Source organism: Monodelphis domestica, chromosome 4, assembly GCF_027887165.1.
Source record: "Monodelphis domestica isolate mMonDom1 chromosome 4, mMonDom1.pri, whole genome shotgun sequence".
Lineage (NCBI taxonomy): Eukaryota > Metazoa > Chordata > Mammalia > Didelphimorphia > Didelphidae > Monodelphis > Monodelphis domestica.
Genome location: NC_077230.1, coordinates 181,589,998 through 181,614,359, shown reverse-complemented (window position 1 = coordinate 181,614,359; position 24,362 = coordinate 181,589,998). Strand labels below are relative to the sequence as shown.

The window sequence follows — 24,362 nt, the reverse complement described above, 5'->3', positions numbered from 1 at the left end:
TGTGGACGGGTGACGACGCTCATGCTGGGAAACTGTTCAGTACCACCTAGTGGACAGAGATAAAACTGCAGATAACCAGACCCAATTCAACCAGGGAGCAAAGGTGCCCAAACGATTTTCTCTTCTATCAGTGCACTTCCCGGGGCTCCTGCCTCCACCTCCCCACCCCGCAGGTTAGAAGACACTGGAAATGAAATATTTCTGTGCCAGGTAAGACTGCAGTGGCAACTGAAAACCGTGCTAAAATTTTAATACTTCATAAATATCAGAGCCCTTGCTTTTGGGTCAAAAGCCCTTGGTCCCAGGTGCTCTTGGACAGATAACATTGATGCATTTGTTCTCTGCTCTGATCTGCTAAACGAGGGGGTTGGACTAGATCATTTCTGAAGGTCCTTCAAGCTCTACCCCGAAGACCCTATGATTTCCAAAACTGCTGCTTTGAAGGTTGCCCCAGTTTTCTGATTGGTCCTTGGGAGTCCCCATGACTTGAAACTCTTCTCTAAGTAGCTTAATCAATGTGAGTAGTGTCTGGCCAGACACTCAGAAAATTAAGTCTTCAAACGCTGAAGTCTTTCTTTATTCTCCTCAGGATGGGAGCTTTCCCAAGCAGCATGCCAGCTGAGAGAAGCTCGATAATGGAGCATTTGTGGCACAAAGACAATGTCAGGGCACAAGCAGTTGCCTATAAAGAAAATGACAGTTTGTACAGAATTCTAATTTATATTTTTACTTACCTGTTCACAGGGTTAGGATAATTGATCACAGAAGAAGGAATTAAAGCTGTTAAGTCAAACATCCTAAATACAAGAGACAAAGCAAAGGGGCTAGGTAGGTGGGCACAGTTTGGTTTCCTAGGTCAAAGAAAAAAAAAAGACTTACCCAAGGCATTTTATTTAACCCTACACCATTACTTTTGTGTGGCTTTCACAAGACAGTTTCTAGAGCCCTGGACCTGGAGCAATCTTAATAACTTTAGATAGAGTTCCATTAATTGGTACCCAGTCAATTGGAATCCATAACCTCTTGAAGCTTCTGCTGAGGTCTAACTCTGAGCTATTTAAGTTGCAAAAAATATACAAATGTTCACCAAGACCTTGGGACAATTGCCTTATCAAATACCCAAATTGAGGTGCCTAGTAATTCAATCACCCCTTTAGAAGGAAAAGAGCCTACTTTCTTGTTTTGAGGGAGGCAGGTTTTATCAACAAGGAAAAGTGAGCATTTAGTCAAATAATAAAGAGGTTGGGACACAAGGATCCTCCTCTTTCAGGAAAGGTACTTGTAGCTTGTGCTAAGGAAACCTGACATTCTAAGTGAGTACAAGAGTTTAAAATATATTTCTTCCTGTGATACTGACAAGCATGGGAATAAAATCAATGTCACCCCCATTCTTCTCCTGTCCATTCTGCAGAATAAGTCCTCCACGGAGCTTTCTCTGTCTACTTAAGCAGAGTCTAGACTCCTATAGTTCTTATTGTCTGTATTGCTTATTTGGGACTTAGCACAAGTTGCCTTGTATTGTTAATTTTCAGAGTACAAAAGGGCCTGGCAGCTGGACTGGATTTTGAGTCCTGCCTATTGATTCTGGGCTGGTCACTTTTTTTTTTTTTAGCAAGTGTCCTCACCTGAAAAAAAAAAAGAGAGAGAAGGCAGGCCAAGATTATTCCAAAGGTTTCTTCTAATTCTTAATCCCAAACTTGTCTCCAACTAAATTACTTGAGGGCAGGAATCTCCTGCCCCCAGTCGTACTACCATACACATAGTAGACTTTAAATATCTGTTGTTTTTCGTGGACTGAAACGATGGGAGGCAGGCAGGTCTGTTCCTGAATTCTAATTTAGCATTTCACACGCAGAAAGCAGCTGTGACATTATTACGATTTCTTGGTCATGAGAACTCTCAAGGTCTACCCTGGCAAAGCTGCTTAACAGAATATAAACTTCTCAATGTTGGGGACTTCTTCCATTCATTTGTCTTTGTAGCAGTGTGGTGTCTTGCATGTAGCAGGTAATGATCATCTTGTTGGCTGACTAAAAACTGTTTAGTGAATTAGTAAAGGGTGGGTGTATGGTGAAAAGCTAAATATGCATTATAAAATGATTGGAAGAGAAAGTGAATGCTTATAAAACCATCTCAAGCCAAAATCAAAATGAGCATCTTCCTTCCTCCTCACTGGTTTCTGTGAACAGCTGGAGTGATGACATGACAATTCCAAAAGTGAAACTGCTTCTGCTGGAAGGCATAGAGTTGACCAAATATCTCAGTGGCCCAGGGAGTCTGCTAACCCAATTCAACATTTTAAGTAAAGCCCCAAATGCCAGTTTAATTGCATTCCAGAAGAGCTATTTGTTGGTCATAGCATTTGACAGAAGAAATGGAAATGGCTATTTAAAGGAATCCCATGGTGAATACTTTCATAAGTGAAAAAGCATCCTCTAAATAGGTCTGTTTCTTAAGTCAAAGGTTTCCTTGAATTGACAAACATATCTTGGAAAATACAAGCAACTTTCACATGGAGTCACAGATTCTTAGAGATGGAAGAACTTGTTGGGAGCCATATTATCCAATTAATGGCATTTACATGAAGAGGGAAGCCCAATTTTACCCTGTGATGGACCAGTGAAAAAGTTTTAAGTTCTAAATATGCAAAAAACTTTTATTTCTTCTTATGCCCTTGTTTGAATGTGTCAAACACAGGCCTACTGGCCTGAAGGAAACTAGTTCTACATGAAAATGGAAGAAACAATTGTAAACCAAGGTTGAAATCTTGTATAAACCCAATGCCAGAAAATGAAATGTTCTATAATGTGACAAGCCTGTCTCAACCCTAAGAGCTGCAATGAGTAGAAAATATAATTCTTCTAACCTTTTTGGCTAAAAAAGCTCTGTTCTGAGATACATCTAAGTCACTTAAAACACCACACCATGCAGCAAGAGATGGGGATCTCCTTCAGCACAAATTTACTAGGCCAATTGTCACTGAACTGTCTTTTATCTACGCCTATTAAACAGATTCCATTTTTCAAGAATTCAACCCCTTGGCTATTAACCGCCCTGAAAACCCCAAAGAATAGGCAAAAATCTCACCAAGATGTAAGACCTTTATCTTGAACAGAATCACACCCAGCAATAACTGGTACTGGAATGTAACACACAGGAAGAAAAATAAAATTACAGTAATTTATTGCTGCTGTATCTATGTTTTCCCAGTATAGCTATTATTTTACAAGCAGCCACAAAGTGCCACCTTCTGGTTTAAAACTATGCAACATCTCCTTTCAAATGCCATTTTACAGTGGGCTCATCAAACACAGCTGCAGTTACAAAGTGTGGTGTAATTTTACGAGCTCAAAACAAAGATCTGTGTATAGATTGAATAAAAATATGCTCAATTAACAGTGCACGTTCGGTAACTTTAACAAACATCTTTAATTGGAAGATCCTTTGCAAATGTTAAAATAGATGTGACTGACAAAGATCAAAAGTAGAACCTCTTTCCCCTCCCCCCATCTGTGTGAGTTTGCATTCCTGCAAACTGTTTACAAAGTACAAGAAACACTGCAGGTAAAGGTTATGCATAAAAGGTTCCATTTTCTTACAGAAGGAGCTGGCAGAAGACCCAGCAGGCTACAGTCCTAGCTTCTCCAAGGGTGGCAGTGGGAGCCTGTGTTACCCTTACTTTCTGGTGTTCCTTGCCCTCCACCCAAACTTTGAAGTATAGAAAGCCTATATCTTCTTTATCTTTACCCTTAGAATTATTTACAAGACTCCTACAGATACAGTACAAACTAGTATGAAATTAATGATAGTTTGCATTTCCAAACACGCTCCTGTGGCTAAATAAATATACCAAGCCAATCCCAAGGAATGGTTCCAAGTTAAGGTGACTCTGAAGCACTTGTATCTGCTGCTATCATAGAAACTGGCTTTTCACTGGTTGTGATGGATTCATTTGCAGTGTCTTCAACAGTAGTAGCCTTTGAAGTAAGGGGAGGAACATCTGTGGGAAGCGAAGAGGTTTGTTCTGCTCTTGCAGTAGAAACTGGATCAGAAGGTAAGCTCCCTACTGGAGGAAGGGAGGACAGAAGCTCAGGTGTTGCAGAAGAAACCTCTGGAACCAAAGGGAACGATGGGAGGAATTCTGATGGCATGGACAGAGGTGTTATTCCAGATAGGTTTAAGGGAGGCAAGGAAGGAAGAGGTGGCAAACCTAGAATGGAAAACAAAACAAAACAAAAACAAACCCACAGATGATCTGGAATTGTCTCAAATAAATTTAAGAAAGGTAGACTGAGGAACAAGACTCCAAGGCAAGATAAGTTTATTAGCAATCACGAGTACAATCATTAACAAAGCAAATCAGACTTGAAACCTCGGTAAACCCTGTGACCCCCATGAGAAGTAGGCGACCCTTTTTACTGACACACAATAAAGAAGGGGTCTCAATAGGTGTAGAGAAAAAGTGTTAAGTTGTCAGGGTGGGTCAGGAACATTATAATTGACTATACTAAGAAATATGGGCTAGCATTCACATGTAGCTAACCACCATTTCTGGCTGACAATTAAGGAATGTTAATTATTTTATGGGACCCATCTGCATCTCGTAATCTTTACTAGGCGATCAAAACCATCAGGCTTGTTTTCTCCTTGGCAGAGATAAAAACTCCCCTAATTACATAAGGGCAGAGATATTTCTTTTGGGGATATAATCAAGTTAATTTGTGGAGCTTAAAGATAACATACATATGTCCTGGAATTTCCCAGGGGCTACCAATATGAAAGATAATTTTTCTTTCAATTGTAACTTTAAAGTTACTCAGAGGGAAAGCTAAATTCCTGAGCTCAACTCAAGGACAAAGAAAAGGGACCAAGCATATACAGAACTGATTATTAAACAATTAATTTCAACTTCTCAGTATTACAAAACAAGCAGTATTTCACTAAGGAAACAGAGAGACAACACAAACCACAGCCCTAGTTTGTTTTAGCTAACCACTTTGAAGGAGGATGATGCCTTGGAACATATTCTTCTAATAAGCCAAAGACTTTTTGCCAATGCCTAATGAATGGATATGAGCATCATCAATAGGACCGGAAGAAGGAAACAAAAAACTCAAAACAGTCTGCTGAAGGTGGTAATAAAATATAGCATTTAAGTTTTAACACCCAGTTGAGGCTGAAGGGTAGGTGATGTTACCTTAAGGAATGTCTTTGGACATAAAATTGTTAGAAAAGCAAAGGCTGTTGCTGGGAAATATGGCTGTTTTGAACTTCCTAATGGGAGAGGTTACCCTGGAACTCTGAGACCACCAAAGATGCCAACATTACGTTGCCATCAAGAGTTCAAAGATCTATGACACCAAGGAGGTGGGTTCTGCTTTCATCAACAAAGACCATAAACCCTCCAGCTCTTGGCAGATAGTCTTTGTGAGTTGCTGTGCCAAAAACCCTCCTAATCACGTAGTGGCCTGACCCTGTGACTTCAGCCTGAATGGCCTTGGGGTGGATGATCTTTCCTACCTGGTGTTCAGAAAAGACCTCAGGTGTCTTTAAACCTCAATAATTTCAGTGACAGATCTGAGAGGGATAGTCTGTCACTTTACCATCCTAGCAATAAGAAGCACCATTTTTCTCTTGTGGCTAGGATGGATTACAACCACCCCTCCCCCCCGCAAAGGGTTTACATCCCAAGCTGGGTATTCTGTGTGGAGAACACTAACTGGCACTCATATGTCACATGTAAATACTAATTAGAATGTGGCTAAAAATTTTTAAATGTCAGAAACACATCTGAGCAACATAAGTCGATTTTAAAGTGGAATTAAAATGGAAGTACAGAAATGACAGTCATAATTTCATAATTTTCTAAGTTTTATCAACATATAACCAAAATTACATGATCAGTTTGAAATCCAAGTAATTTGGCAACTCTTTGAGATAGATAAGTAGGATGAAGACATACAGATATGTGCCCATGTGAATGGGTTACAAGAAAAGCGATGATGCTAATAGTAGACATTTTCAATATTTCCCTCCTGAAACAAAGAACTGCAATGCTACCAGAATTTTTATTCTAAATTAACAGAAACATAGGACTTTGAGCTGGAAAAGACCTTAGCTGACCTACTTTCTTTTCTCTATTTTAAAGATAAGGAAATTCAGACCCAGATCAATCACTAAATTCTTACAATCTTTTAAACTTTACTATAACTTGGGTTGTAGCTGTAATAGAAATAATCTATAAACAGAATTTAACAAATAAATTTCTAATAATAAGTCATTCATTTGCATCCAAAGTTTTATTTCAGGACCAATATGATAAATGGCTTTTATTTACTAGGAGGTAAACTATTAGCTAGTAGGACTTGAAAGGCACACCGATCATACACCACTCATCTCTATCACTTAAAACTACTAAGCTTTAAAATCCATAAAAAAAACCCTTTAACTCATATCATGTAAATTATCCTGAATCATCCTATCAGCAGAAAGTAAATAAAAAAAAAAAACCATTACCTTCTGTCTTGGAATCAATACTGTGTATTGGTGCCAAAGCAGAAGAGTAGTAAGGGCTAGTCAAGGGGGGTGGGTGGGGTGTTTTAAGTGACCTGTCTAGGGTCACACAGCTGGGAAGTGTCTGAGACCAGATTTGAACCTAGGACCTCCTAGGTCTCTAGGCCTGGCTCTCAATCCACTGAGCTACCCAGCTGCCCTCCAGAAAGTAAAATTTAAGGATATTTATGTTAAGTTAAAAAAGAAATGCATATTTTACATTAAAAAGTGTGTAGAAAGAATTTACTCTCCAAGGCTCGTCCAACTCAGCATCCCATTTGTGTGCTTACATTGCATGAAAGCTGTGTGAATGGATGGAGGATAAAAGTTTTGGTGTGGCACGGCCTGCTCTCTGTTTCCAAGAATGCAGCTGGGAAACTTGGCTGAGAGCCAGGCCATGGTCAGTTAGGTTAGATTAGGCTTTAATCTGCTTTATCTTTAGTGATTATTAATAAAACTCTAAGGAAAATAAGAACCTGAAGTTATCATTATTCATATTAATTTAAATTTTACAAAAGCATGATTAAGTTTATCATGTATTATATTTCTGCGATTCTCCATTATCCACATCTGAAGTAAGTTTAAAGACTGGAATCTAGATCTCACTTTAAAAAAGGAACCATTATTCATCTGCTGGCAGAAAGTTTCTATAGGTAGTTAGTTAATTAGCCTCCACTAGTCACGAGCCTCTTAATGTAATTCACTGGCTTAAAAATCATATTCCTGTTTCCTGTTTCTAAAACAGGCCCTTAATAACAATGTTTGAGATGAGAGAAGCATAAAGAGAAAAGGTGGGATAATTCTGCTCACAAATCAAGAAAATCCCCTGGGAAGTATATACCTATGCACTCTTCTTTCTCTATGTTTGGATTGGTTCTGGAAGGATGAAAAGAGAAGCTCTCTGAAAGTACCAATGTCAGAGGAGATTTTATTTAAATTTGATTGCCTGTTCTAATATGACTGAAGAGATTTTTCTAGGAAAAAGAAAATTGAGGATCTTGGCTCTTTCTTGTTTCAAGAGGTTATTTTTGGAAAGATGTTTCTAAAATGATTCAACACAGATTCAGTACATACCAGGGTGCATAACTTCTGGTAATCCAGCTCCTGGAATTAACTGTGGTGCAGGTAGGTTGAGATTTGAGAGATTTGCTAGGTTGGGCAATCCTGCTGGCAAAGGCACCAGACCTGAAGAAAGAACCCCCCACCCCAAAATAAGTCAGTTTACCTTCAACAGGCTATAAATCACAATAAGAGAGATGAAATTTATTACAAGTTCTTTACAGAAATGCATTAAAGTGCTGCCTCATTTTGGTGTTGAAGTTGATTCTAGATTTTTAAAAGTTTAATGGATGCCTTTAAACAAAACATCCTTGCCAATTCCCAGTGATTCTACCTCCAATCAAATTAAGAACCCTCCATTGTACTAAAGCATTAAAGTTACGCCAAATAAAACAAAACCTAACTCATACTGGCCATGTATGCCATCTTACACATATTCTACCACTTCTGACTAGAAGGGAGAAAGCTTATTTCCCCTCTGAAGCCACAATAAGTAACCTTGGATTCTTGAAAGCTATGTCAAAAGAATGTAAGAAGCTCTGGCAGAATTCATCAAGCTAAAAGCATTAAAGTGCAATTGCAGTGATAGATATTTCTGTTTTCTGAGGACTAACTAGCCTACCTATATACATAGAGACTCAGCAGCAGCAGAGAACATGACTGGGTTCTATAATAATGGGAAATTTGGAAAAGTCCAAACATATAACTCCAGGGTTGGGGAAAAAGAATGTGGCCTCTCTTGTTAAGTGGTGGCATATGACATTTTAAAGGACTGGAATGTTGAGAGCTCAAATCTGTGATAAGGATAGCCATGGATCTGCAACAGAATTAATCTGCATACATGAATTATAAATGTGTAAAAATTTAAATGAATAATGATTTTGAAGTAGATATCCACTTGAAATTATCCAAACGAATGAATAATTTGGATTGCCATTATTAAGTTCGATGCTCCTTAGGGCTTCATTTTTGTTTTGCCTTTTGGTAAAAAAAAAAATCTGTTTAAATTCCCCTTCACTCCAAAAAAAGAAAGGAAAAGAATTACCATTCTTATTGTGGTATATGTTCTTTATCTTCTTTATTGGCTCACACTGAATGGTTTATTGAAAAGAATATGAGGTTAGTGGTCAAGAGACCCAAGTTCTAAACCTGAATCTACTAACTAGCCACAAACCTTTTGGTACCAATAACCTCAACTACAAAATAGAGTTAATAACTGTTCTGTTTCTATCCCAAGACTACAGACTACCTTGAGGATAAAGTAAGATTAAAAGTCATTAAAAAAAAGAAATACCCTGTACCATTATAAAATGTTAGTTATTATTATTCTGTATCATAAATAAATCATAAAAAAACTCTCCAAAGTATATGTGCTTTATAATTACCTGGTAACGTAGCTGCTGGATTAACTGGTGGCACCGAGCTGATGGTCTGATTAACTTTTGGTGGCAATAATGGTACTGTTGGTACACCTAAAATAAACCAGAGTCACATTTATTTCAAATAAATTTGTTTAATCAATAATCAATGTGCTACAATAATTTGTGCCTCCTAGGTTTTTTCAAGGTATACCTCTATGAATTAAAATCTGTCTCAAAAACAGATAGGCAATGGATAACTATTGTATAATAGTTTGTGTATATGAAAGGAATGAGATAAAGTAACAAATTGATTGATCTGAAAATATTTTTTTGAAAACTTTAGAATATGGCTATCAAATCAAAATATTTATTTATTAATGACTGAGAAAGAGACTAAATGCTTAGAACAATAATTATCAAACTTATGTTTCAGGACCTCTTTTTACTCTTAAAAATGGTTGAAGACCACAAAGAACTTTTGTTTACATTTGTTTCATCTATTATGTCATCATATCAGAAATTAAAATGGATAACTTTCATTAATTCATTTAAAAAACAACAATGAACTCAATATATATGAACATAAATGACAGTTTTTTTTTTAATGAAAAGTATATTGGGGCAGCTAGGTGGTTCAGTGAATAGAGAACCACATGCCTACTAGAGATGGGAGGTCCTGGGTTAAACTCTGGCTTCAGACATTTCCCAGTCAGGTCACATATGACCAAGGGTAAGTCACTTAACCCCAATTGCCTAGCACTTACCACTATTCTGCCTTGGAACTGATACTTATATAGATTCTAAGACAGAAGGCAAGGCTTAAAAAAGTAACTATATTTTCTAAGACAAAAAAATTGCATATTTAAGCAAATCTCTTTAATGTTTAGCTTAATAGAAGGCAGTTGGATTCTCATATCTGCTTTTGTGTTCAATATGTTTTTTGGATTGAAGATCCGGCCTCACACAGATACATAGCTGGAAAAGGGAAGAGTATTTTAATCAGCAAATAATGTCTTAGCATTATTATGAACATGATTTAGATCATTTGACAGAGCTTTGGGGATTCCAGGGCTTTGTGGACCACACTTTGGGAATAGGTGGCTCCACACAAAGTAATGTACTATAAATGATTTTTTAAAAAATATGATGAAAATACAGGACTACGAAATTTCTGTTTGTTGATGAGAAAAAAGAATTTGCTTCAATAGAACAAAATGTAGTTTTGTGGTTTTACAGATTTTCTTCTCATCTCTGAATTTTTTATTTCAGGAATGCTTCTGATGCTGTCTTTTCTTGAGAGATGCTTCTCTTTTAAAAAAATTGATGATTAGGCTGAGATTTGCAGGGTATGTCATTTTAGGATGCAGCTGGAATTCTCTGGCTTTTTAGGGCTATACTATTCCATTCCCCTATGCAAACTGTCACCAAGGAATAATTCTGTATTATTTTAATTTCCTTTTCTTTATATCTGAAAATCTTTCTCCTGGCCTCTTGCAAAATTTGATATGTGTGACAGAAATTCTTCAATTTAACCACTCTGTTTCTTGGAGACCGAAGCATGAATCTGGGTGTTTTCTTTTTGGAGGCAATCTGTGGATTCTCTCAAATGATGCTTTGTTGTCTGTACTTTCATTATATAATTTCCTGCATTTCAGTATTATGTGTTTCCTGGTAGACCTGTTTTTCTTAAGTTGTCTCTACACATCTTGTTTTCAAGATCAGTCATTCTGGCTTGCATAAAATGTTTAATTCCTTTAACATTATTGCATCACTTTTTCCTAATCTGTAAACTGACTTTTTAAAATTCTGTATTGAGGGGTCTAAATTTTGACCTATATTAACTTTTAGTTTTTTCTCTTATGGATTGATTCCATTTCTATTTTTTACCCACTCTAGAATTTTTTTTTACTATCTTAGAGTATTTGTTAAGAGAGCTTATTTTCTTTGAGAATTGTTCCTCACCCTTTTGACTTTATGATACTCTCTTTTTGTTAAATCTGTGTGTGCTTTAGGTTTTATTGAAGGTTTTCCCTTGAAATCTTTGGTGCTTTTGCTTTTTTCTTTAATTTTTTTTATTCTCCTATTATTCACTTTCAGATCCCTTCTGTAAACCTTAAAATTTCTTAGACTTATAAATGTTGGAAATTTCACCATTGGGAAATGTCATACTTGGAAAATTTCCTATTGAGAGTGGGAACTCTATTGGAATGTGAACCCCATTGGCATGGGAGGTTCCTCCTCCTCCCTTCTTAAGATTACTTTAGGACAGAAACCTTTTGCTGAACAATGGAAAGGGCTTTGACCTATGCTTAAGCATAGAACAGGAATTTCTTTGAGTCATGATTGATTTTAGAATTTATACAATAGAGATACTTGGAATGACAGAACCAGGTCTTGGAAATTGCAATCTCCACCCTACTCAGTCCTAACAGGATTTAGGAAGGGCTGCAGCATAGATCAAAATTTAATTATTCCAATCTCTACCCTACTCAGGGTAACAGGATTTAGGAAGGGCTGTAGCAAAAGATCAAGATTTAATTATTTGAGAATATGACCTTCAACAGACATGTGCAAAGCCACAGACCTCTGGGCGGTCCTGGGTTAAGCTAGAGCCACCATTGGCACAGGGAAAATGATGGACAGTGATTGGTAGATGTGAGAACTGAGGGGAGGGAACTTGGATGGTTTCCTTAAAGATAGAGGGGTCTGAGGACTGAGGGTGGGGGTTGGTTGGAGAGTTTTGGCTCTGAGTGGTTGGAGAGGTGCTCTGAGAAGCTTGCTCTGAAGGAAGCTGGAGGTGGAGGCCCCTGAGACTGTTTCTCCATTTTGGTCACGTGAGTAATAGGGACTGATCTCCTTTCTTTGCCCCAGCTATCTAAGGGCTTGGGCCTTTTGGCCCAGCCTAAACAGAAGGGGTATTTAAGCCCTATTCCCTTCTCTCCCCTCTCCCCTCTCCCCCCCCCCCCTCTCTAATTCCTTTCTTCCTCCTTTTTGTAATTAAACTCTATAAAAGGTTGACGGCTGACTTGAGTTTTCATTTAGGAATTACATAGCTGAATTCCTTGGTGACCTTAAATTAATATATATCAGTCTTTTAAAGTGATTTCCTTGTCACACTTCCTACTTTGTTCATGAAGGGACTTTAGAGAGGCCAATCCATCTAACCCAATCATTTTATATCCCTAAGGCCAGGCCATAAGGATGCTTTGATCTCCTCTTGTGAACTGGGGAAAATAAGATTCACAACTTGGGTCCCCTCCCTTGGATAACCAGTAGGAGGGAAGGTAATGCTTGATGGATTTCAGTCTCCTTTACTTCAATCCTGGAGCATTTGCCCACATTCTTTTTCATAGTTGGAATGAATCATTGTCTTTTACTTTTCTGAGGGGTTATGAGCAAGAGTGTTCTAAGCAGTCTTAGCAGCTTTGGGAGTCCTTAATCCAATGGCCAGACCATAATCAAAAGAGTATTTTTGAGCCCCATTCCACTTCTGCCATAAATAACATGGGAGAGTCAGTGTAACTGCTGCTTAAGGGATGGGTTTCTTGTAGTTTCTTACAGCAGTGGAGGGAATTCCAAGAGAGGACAATGCATAAACTTGTGAATAAGCTTGTGTTCAAGCTAGAATATGTGAGGCCTGGTGTGAGAATGACGAATGAGTGCTCTAATGATTAAGATTTTGATAACTAATTTATAGGGATTTTACCTTATCTTCTTGTACTGGGATATTTATCTATGACTATTACATATATGGTACATAATTCCTTTTTTTTTTTTTAAATGCAGAATTCAAGTGATTTTTAGAAAGTGATTAATGTGCCACTGTCCTGGTCATGTGATACACAATTACAGGCTTTCTTTTACAAGATATCTGAGCTGATGTATATGTTAAGACAGTAAAAGATTCCTTCACAGATATAACTACAGAGATCAATAGTCCTTTGATTTTCAAAAACAAGGTAAGCTGTCAAAGATGTTTGCCACTCTCATGAAGAAGGATATTCTATATATGATCAGGGCCTCCAGATGTTCCTATTGGTGGAGTACAGTGTTGATTCTTTATCCTTTGGAATTTATAATCTTTGAATCAATGACTGGTATATGACACTTTAAACCCCTTGTTTGTTGTTGAATGCTGGAATATAAACATTTGCCTTGTGGACTGGAGAAGCAAGCTACCTTTGGAAACCTGACCATTAGAAAAATAAATTTTAAAGAACAATATTTTTTGATTTACCTGTACTGAGAACATTGGTGACAGCTGAAGGGGTTGAACTAATAGAAAGTCCTGACAGACTCTGTTCAATGCCTGTAGTTCCAGGTGGTGACACAGGTGAAGGATTAACTGATGACAACTGGACCTTATCGAAAATCAAGATTAAAATTACTTAGGTATATTTCAAAGAAAACATTTGAACACATAATAAATAGTGAGCAACATTTTCTATTAGCATATGATCTGGCCCCAGTGATTGCCATTTTGACCTATCAAAAAGTAGTGACCCTGTATATCGTTCCTAGATAGGCACCTCACTTGGACATCCCATATTTAGCTGTTAACATTCAAAGCTGTCACCTCTGCCCTTCCTTTTACTTACTTACTTACACACACACACACCCTTATTTCAACTTCTAAATTCTCTTTAACCTTGATCTTTGAATAATCTTTAGTCACCTTAAACATTCCATTTTAATTAACTACAAAACTATAACCATACCCCAGCTCATTGACACTTCCCTTCCTCCCAGTCAACTTATATTTTATTTTAGGTATTCCCTTTTTACTTTCTGTTGATGAAATCTAAGTTCACATAATTTTTTTTTCATCTAACATCACATCGTTCACTCACATTGAATTTGCAATCAGCAAAGACATTTTTTTCATATGAACTGCTCTTATGCGAAACCTCTACCATCATGCAATTGTAGAGCTGATTTAAAACAAAACAAAACAAAAAACCTCTATAAGGCCTTTAGATTCATCCCTATTAAAATTCATCATGTTGGATTTGGCCTATAGATCAAATGGATTATTTCAATGTGTCAATATCTTTTGGGATTCTGATGTTATACAATATATATTAGCGATTCTTTCCAGCTTGGTGTCATCCAATGGACAAAAGTGCCAAAGAAGATTTGGGACAGAGTCCTTCAGCAAACCATGAGGCTATCCCTCCAAGAGCACGATTAATTAGTAAACACTCCTTGGGTATTATTGTCAAACTAACTACCATTCCAATTACATCATCAAGTCCAAAGGTCCCCCATCTTGTCTTCAAAAAGATCAAGAAAGGCTGTTGAATGTGTTGCTCAGATCCAGTTATACTATGTTTACAATATTTTCCCTGATTCTTTTTCATTATCAGTCTTTTAACCCTATTAAAAAGAAAATGAGATTAGTTTGGCACATGGGGCAAGGTAGAAAAGGTACTGCCCATTAGCAGGTATTATAGTGAAGCCCCAAAGATACCAACCTATAGGAGATAAAATTTTCAAACTCTGCCCAGGGTACATAAATGCTTTGCCTGAATTTTGCCTAAAGGATTGAAAGTACTCAAGGACAGAAAGTATGATCTTAGGGAGAGTAACAGTGCACCTGAGTTGATTCAAATAGTTTTAGATAAAATGAAAGTAATGAAAAGTATAGTCAAAATGTATATCCAAAAAATGCCAGGGGAAACAAGAAATAACAGAAATTTTCATCTAATGTTCTTCACTCCCTCCCCATCCTTTTTTGGGCTTAACTGGGTTATTTATTTAGGACAGCTAGGTGGCTCATTGGATAAGAGGGCCAGTCCTAGAGTCAGAAAGATCTGAGTTCAAATCTGGCCTCAGACACTTCTAAGCTGTGTGACTCTTGATGAGTCACTTAACCCTGTTTGCCTCAGTTTCCCCCTATGTAAAATGAAGAGAACAAAAAGGCAAACCATTTCAGTATTTTTGCTAAGAAAATTCCAAATGGGGTCAACAAAGAGTCAGAAAATAGTTACTGAGATAACTAAACAACAAAACATTTATTTAATTTACAAGTTCAATTTGAGAAGAGATTTATTCCAGGTAAGAATTAATTTGGAATAAAAGTCACCAAACTGCTCATGCTTTGATCCAGCAACTGCACGATTGAACATAAACACAAGGAGGTAAAAAACAGAAAAAGAAATCTTTTACATATATGAAAACATTCATAGATTTTTTTTGGGGGGGTTAAAAAACAAAACAATAAAATTGAACAAACTGGGCACCCAGCAATTAAGGAATAGCTGAACAATCCATACTATGTAATATAATTCCATGTAATGTAATATTGTGTGAGAAAAACAAAGGGGTATTTGTGTGAATTGTTGCCAAAGAAAGCAATAAAAGATAGGAGAATATACATAATGATTATAATAATGTTTTTTTTTTTAACATCACTAAAAACAAGATGAGTTATACAAGGAAATGATAATAAACAAAACAGGTTGCAGAGAATAGATAATGAAACCTATCTCCTCCCTCTTGGTAGAGAGAAGGATTGCTATAGAGGTAGAGAATTTATGCTGCTATATGCGATTACTGTGTTGGTTGGTTTTGCTGAACAATGTCATTATTACGAGAGGCTTCAATGGGGCAGGAGAAAAGAGGTGAGGAGAGACCAGCAGGAGAGTTATAGCTAGACTAATATGTAAACAAATGTAGCAACAAAATTTTTTTCAAGGAATAAATCAGATCAGTGAAGCAAGTATCTTACCTCTGTAAAACCATCTTTTAGAGGAGTAACAGGGGTGTTAGTCATCTGTCCTGGAAGAGAAATTTTCTTCCCTTCTTCAAATGGTCGTGTAGGTATTCGATGTAAATAGCCATAGCCAATGCCACATCCTAGGCTTTAGAAACATGACATTTTCAAAGGTACTACTGAAGATCAGTCACAATTTGTCTTTAGGTATGCTTTCTATAAATTTAAATAATTGCATATCCATAGCTCTATTTCCAAAGAACTCAAAACATTTTCAATAAAGTTATTTCATTTATACTAGTAACAGTACTGTAAAAGAGATCCAGGTATGCAGTATTCATCATTTTACAGATGGAGAAAGCCAATTTTCCCCAGATCAAATAGGCTTTGATGGATATCTAATCTGGTGATGGTCTCATTTTAAAAATTAAAGAAATGAAAAAAAAAAGAAATGGGTGTGACATATACAAAACATGAATCATGAGCATTTTCTGCTAACATTTGTTGAAAAATAACTTGGGTTTCAAAGCTTAGGGTGTCATGAATTAACAGTCTTGCTGAGGGGGCAGCTGGGTGGCTCAGTGGATTGAGAGCCAGGCCAAGAGATGGGGGGTCTTAGGTTCAAATCTGGCCTCAGACACTTCCTAGCTGTGTGACCCTGGGCAAGTCACTTGACTCCCATTGCCTAGCCCTTACCACTCTTCTGCCTTGGAGCCAATACACAGTATTGACTCCAAGACTGAAGGTAAGGGTTTAAAAACAAACAAACAACAACAACAACAACAAAAGCCAGTCTTGCTGACTGAGTCATGTGAAAATGAACTCTAAGGTAACAACAGCATGAGGCAATGAAAAAATCCCTGGAGTTGAGGGCATTCCAAGCCTTAATCTGCTCCTTATTGCTGCTGGATCATGGGCAGGAGAAGATTCTTAAGTCCTCTGAGCTTCAGACTATACATTTGTACAATATGGAGTTTGGATTGGATGATTTCTAAGATCCATTCTAATTCTCAATTCTATGAGTCTCTGTCAGGCAACAAGTATTTATGTCTATGAGAAATCTACTATAGAAGAAAAAAAAATAAAAGGAAAGGATCTTAACATAAAATCTAATTCCTTATAAGGATTATGTTTAATTCAAACCAATTCTACATAAAACCTCAAAATGGTGCTATGGGTAGGAGTGCTAGACCTGAAGTAAGGAAAACTTTGAATTCAAATTTGTATTCAGATCTTTTCCTTACTAGATGTGTGATCCTGGACAAGTCAATTAACTCCTGTGTGCCTCAGTTTCTTTGAACTAAAACAGGGGTAATAATAGTGCCTTTCCATATGGTTGTGAGGATCAAATAAGATATTTGTTAAGTGCTTAGCATGGTGCCTGGCACAAAGTAGGTTCTATATAAATGTGTATTCCTTTCTTCTTTTTCTTCCCTTCAGAGGAAAGAATAATTAGAAGATTTCACTAAACCAGAGGTAAGCGCAGACATGTAATTTGGTACGTGGACCAATTTCCAGTGCAGTAGGATGGCTGCTGCCACTTTAATGCCATTCCTGAGGCTTTTTGAGTCCTCCCAATACCACTTTGAGAGCCACTATTCACTGATGCCCTAATTCCCAAGAAAAAGATCAATGAAAAATCTGGACAAAATCTAGCAACAGGCCATGTTTATATTTAGTATCTTCCAAAGCTCTCCCTAAGCGTTTTTCATGCACAGTTCCCTATCCCTATACTGGGCCCATTCCTGCAAAGCTTCTCCTAAGCTCCTGGCTTTTTTATCACTAATTAAACTCGCAAGCAGGAATGAAAAAAGGGGGAATGAATTTCTTAAAAGGAAATCAGGGAGAATGGAGGAGAGGGTAGAGACATGGGACAGGAAATCTTTTTCATTCCATAGAATAGGTTTTATTCCAAATCCGAGATAACTCCAGTAAGCAATAAGCAAGAGGTGCACTTGCCCCATTGAACCTCTTCTAAAAATAATGGGCAGGTGGAACCTCAAGGCCACTTCTTCTGGAAGGCTGCCACTTTTTAAATAAAGAGAAAAGCCAATGTCCACTGGCATTTAGATAAAACACTGGTACTCTGATGTAAATTGTGAAATTTATGGTATTTTTCCCGTCAGAGCCACTCCCCCTTTTTGACAACTATTTTTCCTTATCCCTTGATATATTCTTCCTTATCCCTTGAGATCCAATACCCAACCCATGTGTTGCCTTCTGGTTGCTCAAAATTTCCTAAGGAAAGCCCAACATTTAAGTTCCATATTACCCTCCTACCCTAAACTAAACCTCCCCAAAGCAAGCTAATTAAGTTAATTTGCACTAAAGTATGAGTTACAGATAGCTTTCCTAGAAGTATTTACATTTTAAAGGATTCTTGTTAATTAAAAGGAACCTAGCAGGAATTGTTGAATTTGAATGACATTTTGGGGGAGGGGAGATGGAGATGGAGAAAAGAGTTCTTAACTATCCAGTTTGCAGGACTAACTCTGGTTCTAACATTGCCTAAGCAAGTCAGGATGCCATCCACCCACTCTTTGGCACTTGGACCAAAGCGTTTTCCTTCCCAGGCATGTTAGAACAAGGTATGGACTTTGTTTTTGAAATGCTGCCAACCCTTGCACTAAACTATAATCACAGCCTGTTACCCAATGGTTTGGAGTAAAAAGAAATGCTTAAATTCACTCTATATTCTTACATAATTAAAGTACCCAGGTCCTAATAAATAACATAAAAATGTTATTTTTTTTACAGATTCCTAGTTTGGGCAAAATCATGTATATTACTTCTTCCTTTCTACTTTCACTCAAAAAATGGAAAAGTCCCTCAATAAATAAGCCATTCATTAAAGTTTAAGTAGTTATAATTTTTGGGATCAATTGACCTTACCTGCCTTCTCCACCCCATGCAGAATTTGGTGTAATTATCACTTCCCGGCAATTATCAGTGTCTGTGTTGTACACATAAAGTTTTAATGGTTTTGCTTCATGTGTTTCAATAAGGCTGAACAGATCTTCAGACTGAAAAAGAATGCACAGGAGACAACTAACTGCCTTTATATCACCATAGTGTAGAACACAGATGTCAAAATGTTTTCAAATTGCCATGTGATTTCCTAGGAAAAGGGTAGGCTTGCTGTCATGTGCAATCAGAGGCTAATGTTACTCTTGAACAATTATATATGTGGACAATAATTTATTAAAGGGCACCTCTGTAGTTTAAGAACATTATCTCTCAAATTTGGAGAAACTGGATTTTATGTAAAATTTTTAAGCATGATTTTAGAGAGATAACTGTACATTTGGAAAGGGTTGAAGGGAAGTGGTTTGTAGAAGGTGTTATTGTGTTATATAAGAGGGTTTGAAAAGGATTGCATATTTTCACTATCCTTCATCCCTTGCCTTGTGGCTTGTTTAATTCTCCTTTTTCCCATTTTAATGCTTATGATCCCCCTATTTATAACATGCTGCCACTCTAATTCCAAACTCTACTTTAACTCTTATTTCTGCTTTCCCTAGATCTGATAAAAGAATTTATTTCTTCAGCCTTTAGTCATAGTTCAGAAATATAACTCCATACTTAGTTAATATTCTTAATGGTATTCTTTCCTTGCTGTCCAATTCCACAACAATCTTCCTTTTTATACTTTATTATTAAAAGAATCCTCTACTAAATTATACTTCAATGCCTCACTGTGGTGTGGAGATGGCCCTGGGTTCTTAAGGAATGTCTAAAATTTAATTTTTGGATGCCAAGTAGATAGTACTATACTTCTGAAGTCAAATGTTGATAGGAAAATATATGACTTTCACTGATAGTAACAAAAGTTGTGACATATTACCTCATTCATAACAGTATCAGCTCCAATGATATAATCACTATAAGGTCTAAGACCTGCCAATGCTGCAGGAGAATTTGACTCCACTTCCTAGTATAAACAAAATAAAACAAAACATGTTTGAATTTTATAATCCTCCAAATTTTATAATTTGTAGGTATTCTTACAAAATGAAAAACAAATTGCAAAAGCAATCTTTTGAATATAACAATCCAGTTTTATCAGAACAGCTTTAGAATTATATAAACTTTTAAAAATTCCCATACAGTATAGTAAATATTGTGCATCTTCCACAGAAGCTTGCTTTATTATGTCTTCCTCTAAACCTATAAACTGTTTGTATAAAATACAGCTCAGCTGTGATAGTTCACAAATAATACCTACCAATACATGCCAGACATTTTCATTGGCCCCATCAAAGCTGCAGAAACGAATGCTCACTCCAAGCAAACCCTGACCACCCCACATATTACTGGGGGTAACTGATGTTTCTCTTAGCTCCAGTGTTTTGCTACTGTAGACAAGCATTTTTACAGGCTTTTCAACATTGGCTTTTAGCAGATCTTTGAGGGTATCATTGTCTTTATTCTGTGAACAAAGAGAAATAGTTTTTCTTTATAAAATTCAAAATTGTTGACCAATTTTCTTAAGATTATTTACCACATAGCACTACAAAAAACATTTCAAGAATCAAGATGCAAAAAAGACAAGTAACAAAGGAATAAAAATGTTTATATATATTAGTTTATAAAAAAGCAGCAAAGTAAAGAAAACCTAATAAATCTCTCTTAATATTTGCTTTCCCTTCTATGAAGAAGGCAGCATAATGTTAAAAAAAAAAACACTTTAGTACTATTCCTGTTTCCAAGTAAACATCCATCCCAAATTTAACATTTTTACTAACTAAACTGTGAGATGTGCCATTTAACAATGTCATCTGGGGATTATTTTATTGGGGGAATGGGTTGGGAAGAGATTTTAGAGTTAAAAACAAAAATAAATCTAGAAGGCTAAAGAATAGTCCTGTTAATGTTTAAACTGGAAAAATATCTATTTTAAAATAGGGATTTTTAATAGGAGTAGAATATTGTTTTTCAAGAAACAACTATATCTGGGCCCTTCCTTTGTTTAATTAATGATAATAGGGATGGAGGAAAAAGAAATAGAAATAAAATTTAGGTATTTTACCAGAAGAATGAACACTATGGGAAGTCCATCAGAGAATAGACAAGAGACAAAAGAGCTCCTTTAAAATAAACAAATCAAGGACCAACAGGTACAGGAACTAACCTTGCCAAGATTACACAACAGCCTTAAAACTGGAATTTCCAATGGGTATGTAAAAGGAAAGAAATTCACAAGTGATTTTAATTATGTTCTCTTTGAACAATCTTTTTACTTGCTTCTAATTAAATTACTTATATATATATCAATAAATAAAGATGTTAAGGAAAATAACCAGTTATTTGAGAATGTCTATGAGTAAAGTCTTATTACCTGCCAATAAGAAACTTGCAAAAACCAAAAACACTCAAAAGCACATTAAAAAAAACCTTTAGGTACAAATACCAAATGAGCATTAAAACTCCTGACTTTCAAAAGACTAAACAATGTAATTAGATAAACAAAAATTTAACTTACTAATCTTGAACCGTTGATAGAAACAATAAAATCAAAGAAGGGCTCTAGTCCAGCTCTATGCCCTGGCGAATTTTCTTGTACCTATAAAGATAAAATATTAATAGAAAAGTTTAAATGATTACAAATAAAAGACAACAGACTGATTTTCATTCAATTATTGTCAGTTTTTAATTAATTTAGGATAATTTTATTTGCTAAAGAAAACTCGATATACAATAATTGTTCCTAAAGTTGTCCTTTATGTCCCTTCTTTGAGGTCATGCCCTTATCTCCTTAATGAAATATTAACTATAGCAACCATGCCTCTTCTGAACTTCTATCCTGTTTACTGTCTGTAAACTCAGTTTCTACACATCATTTATTGTCTTGCATTACTTTTCCATCTCTAAATTTATGCTCTCATGTTTTGTATAAAAACTAATCTCTCCAACCTTATCTTATATTCTTCTGTAGCCTCTTCAGCATCAAACTTGTAGTAAATTCAGTTTGATTCAATGAAATAAACATTCATCAATCCCTGTAGTGTACAGAACACACTTAGAATTTTGCAGGGGATACTGCACATACTACTATATAACTACTGCATAAAATAAATGATATCTCATACTTCTATAGTTCTTACAGGTTTACAAACACCTTTCCTTCAACTACTCAGTGAAGTTAGTTATGAAATTATCACTCTCATTTCAGAGATAAAGAAAATCATATCCATGATCATCTAGCTAATAAACAGGAGACAGAATTAGAATCCAGTTTTCCAGACTACAATTCGAGAGCTATTTTTATTTGCTGAGGCTCAAAAGTGCCAGGATGTGAATAAATCTCGACACCAAATTCTTTACTCCACTCATCATTCACAAGACTTCACTTTCCTTGGTCACCATTCCCCATGTGCCTTGTCTCTCTTCTAAGAAGTAAGCTCCATGAAGACACAGACTTGAGTCTTTTGTATTTGTATTCCCAGTTTTTAGGGTTCTGTGTGGTACATGATAAATTATTCAAAAAAGTCTTTTCATTAAAAATTTTTTTAAAACCCTTGCTTTCCATCTTAGAATCAGGGCAGTGTATTCATTCCAAGGAAGAAAAGGGATAAGGGCTAGGCAATAAGAGTTAAATGGCTTGCCAGGGTCATACTGTGAGGAAGTATTTGAGGCCATTTTTGAACTCAAGACCTTTCCATCTCTAGTTCTCAATCCACTGAGCCACCAAGCTGCCTCCTTTTCATTTGTTCATTTATGGATCTTTTTCAGGTTTTTCTGATGGTGCTGCCAAATGTACTATTTTAGAATGCCATCTCTTTTGAAGTTGATTCCTATCTTGCCACACCCAAATGGCCACAAACTTAGTCTTCATCAACTCTCTCACCTAGATGCCTGCAATAGTCTCCTGTTTTGTTTCCCTCACCAATCCAATCCTTCTCATAGCCACCAATGACTTTTGTAATTTACAGGACTGACCATGTCACCTCCCTTGATTTAATAAACTTCAGTGTTCCATATTACTTCCAGGATCATATAGAAACTTCTGTCAGGCATCTAAACTACACAATTTGGTCCCTTCTGACATTTTCAATCTTTTTACAAATTACTTCTGTAGATTCCATATTTCCTGTTCCTTTAATTTTGTACAGGCTGTGTCCCTATTGCCCAGAATATCAGAATATACTTCATTAAAAGTCTCTCATTTCCTTTCACGATTCAGTTTTGATATCGCTTTCTACAAGGCCTCACTTGATTCTTTCACCCCACTAACTTACCTTGTGCTTACTTGATCTATATGTATACATGCTCCTGATATAATGTGTCTTTAAAACAAGAACTGTTGGGTTTTTGTCTTTGGACTCTCAGAGGCTAGTATAGTGTCTAGTATAAGGCAGGTGTTTAATATATTTATAAAGGCTTCCAATTCTATTCTAAGCACCCTCCCCATAACTTAAAAGGTTCAACAGTTCATTTTTGAGTTCTAAATACCAACAGAAATAAAATATTTTGCTAATTTATTTTTCCTTTTCATTTACTTCAAACCCTAAATTTTCCTCTGTTCTAATGGACTTTGAAATTAATTTCCTTCACAAATTTACTAATACCATCAGAATGAACACAATTCAAGAATAGGCCTTGTTAATTATGGCTATGTAACCAGCAATGGGTGCATAAAAGTCTCTCTCTTTAGCCCAAATACTGTTCAAGGAAACTTCCTATTTTCAAAAAGAGAAATTAAAATCTCTAACAGTACAAATTAAACATCCTACATAGTAAAAGCTTCTCTTACAATATTATTGACCGATGAAAATATTTTAGGCACCAATCTCTTCTAAGCATAATCACTTAATTCTTGTCATCCCAACTCTTTTCTCAATTGCCAATTCTGTCTTCAGTCTCATTTAAATCTGATTAATTTTTCTTTCAGTATTCTTAACAATGAGCAAAAAACTACTTTAACTCCCACTGTCCAGTGATTTAGTAGGCCATTTAACAATTCATCATTGGCAAAATGCCATTTAACAGTTATAATGATCTAATTCATTTTAGGAAACTAAAAGTGGATTAACAGACTCAAATAATAGTTTTTGGCTTTGTTGTTACATAGGTGAGTGAACCGAATGGTCAATATAACATCACTGGGATTGTCCTAGATGCTTCAAAGTTCTGTCAAAAGCCAAAATTCTGTGGTTAATACTGAATGTAGTTTTAGAATTATATCCCACAAATCATCAGTTATTAAATTTTACCTATTTTAAAAATTATAACATTTGCCTGTTTCTTTACTAAAAACCTAATTATCTGGGCAAATTAAGCTATAGAAATTTCAGGAGGGGGGGAATCACATACTAGCAGTGAAGCTCCCCCAAATGAGTATTACTTGTTTCATGTATATGAAATCTTGAAAGAACCAGAAGAAAACAACTCCTGTGGTTTTTACTAATGGCAAATTTAAATCAGGGATTCTTAATCTTTTTTGTGTCATGGACTCCAAAAGAAATCTGGTGAAGCTTACAGACCCCTTCTCAGAATGTTTTAAAATTAATAAAAATATGTAATATACCATTACAAAGGAAGCCATTTATATTGAAATACAATTATCAGGACATTTAGGTGGCTCAGTGGATAGATAGCCAGGCCTGGAATAGGAAGGATCTGGGTTTCAATCTGGCCTTAGACATATCCTAGATTTGTGATTGGGCAAATGATTT

General features: G+C 36.2%; 1 protein-coding gene across 1 annotated transcript in view; it reads right to left on the bottom strand.

Moving 5' to 3' along the window:
• Positions 1-3,410: 3,410 nt before the first annotated feature.
• GORASP2 (golgi reassembly stacking protein 2) overlaps positions 3,411-24,362 on the bottom strand; it is a 42,792-nt gene continuing 21,840 nt past the window's right edge. Inside the window, exons 2-10 of the mRNA XM_001367786.5 lie at positions 21,170-21,250; positions 19,913-20,116; positions 19,532-19,618; positions 18,580-18,710; positions 15,703-15,835; positions 13,210-13,333; positions 8,997-9,083; positions 7,627-7,737; positions 3,411-4,210 (exon numbers count right to left, since the gene is read on the bottom strand). Coding sequence (XP_001367823.1) covers positions 3,879-4,210; positions 7,627-7,737; positions 8,997-9,083; positions 13,210-13,333; positions 15,703-15,835; positions 18,580-18,710; positions 19,532-19,618; positions 19,913-20,116; positions 21,170-21,250 — 1,290 coding nt within the window. The 3' untranslated portion in view covers positions 3,411-3,878. The remainder of the gene's footprint in view (positions 4,211-7,626; positions 7,738-8,996; positions 9,084-13,209; positions 13,334-15,702; positions 15,836-18,579; positions 18,711-19,531; positions 19,619-19,912; positions 20,117-21,169; positions 21,251-24,362) is intronic.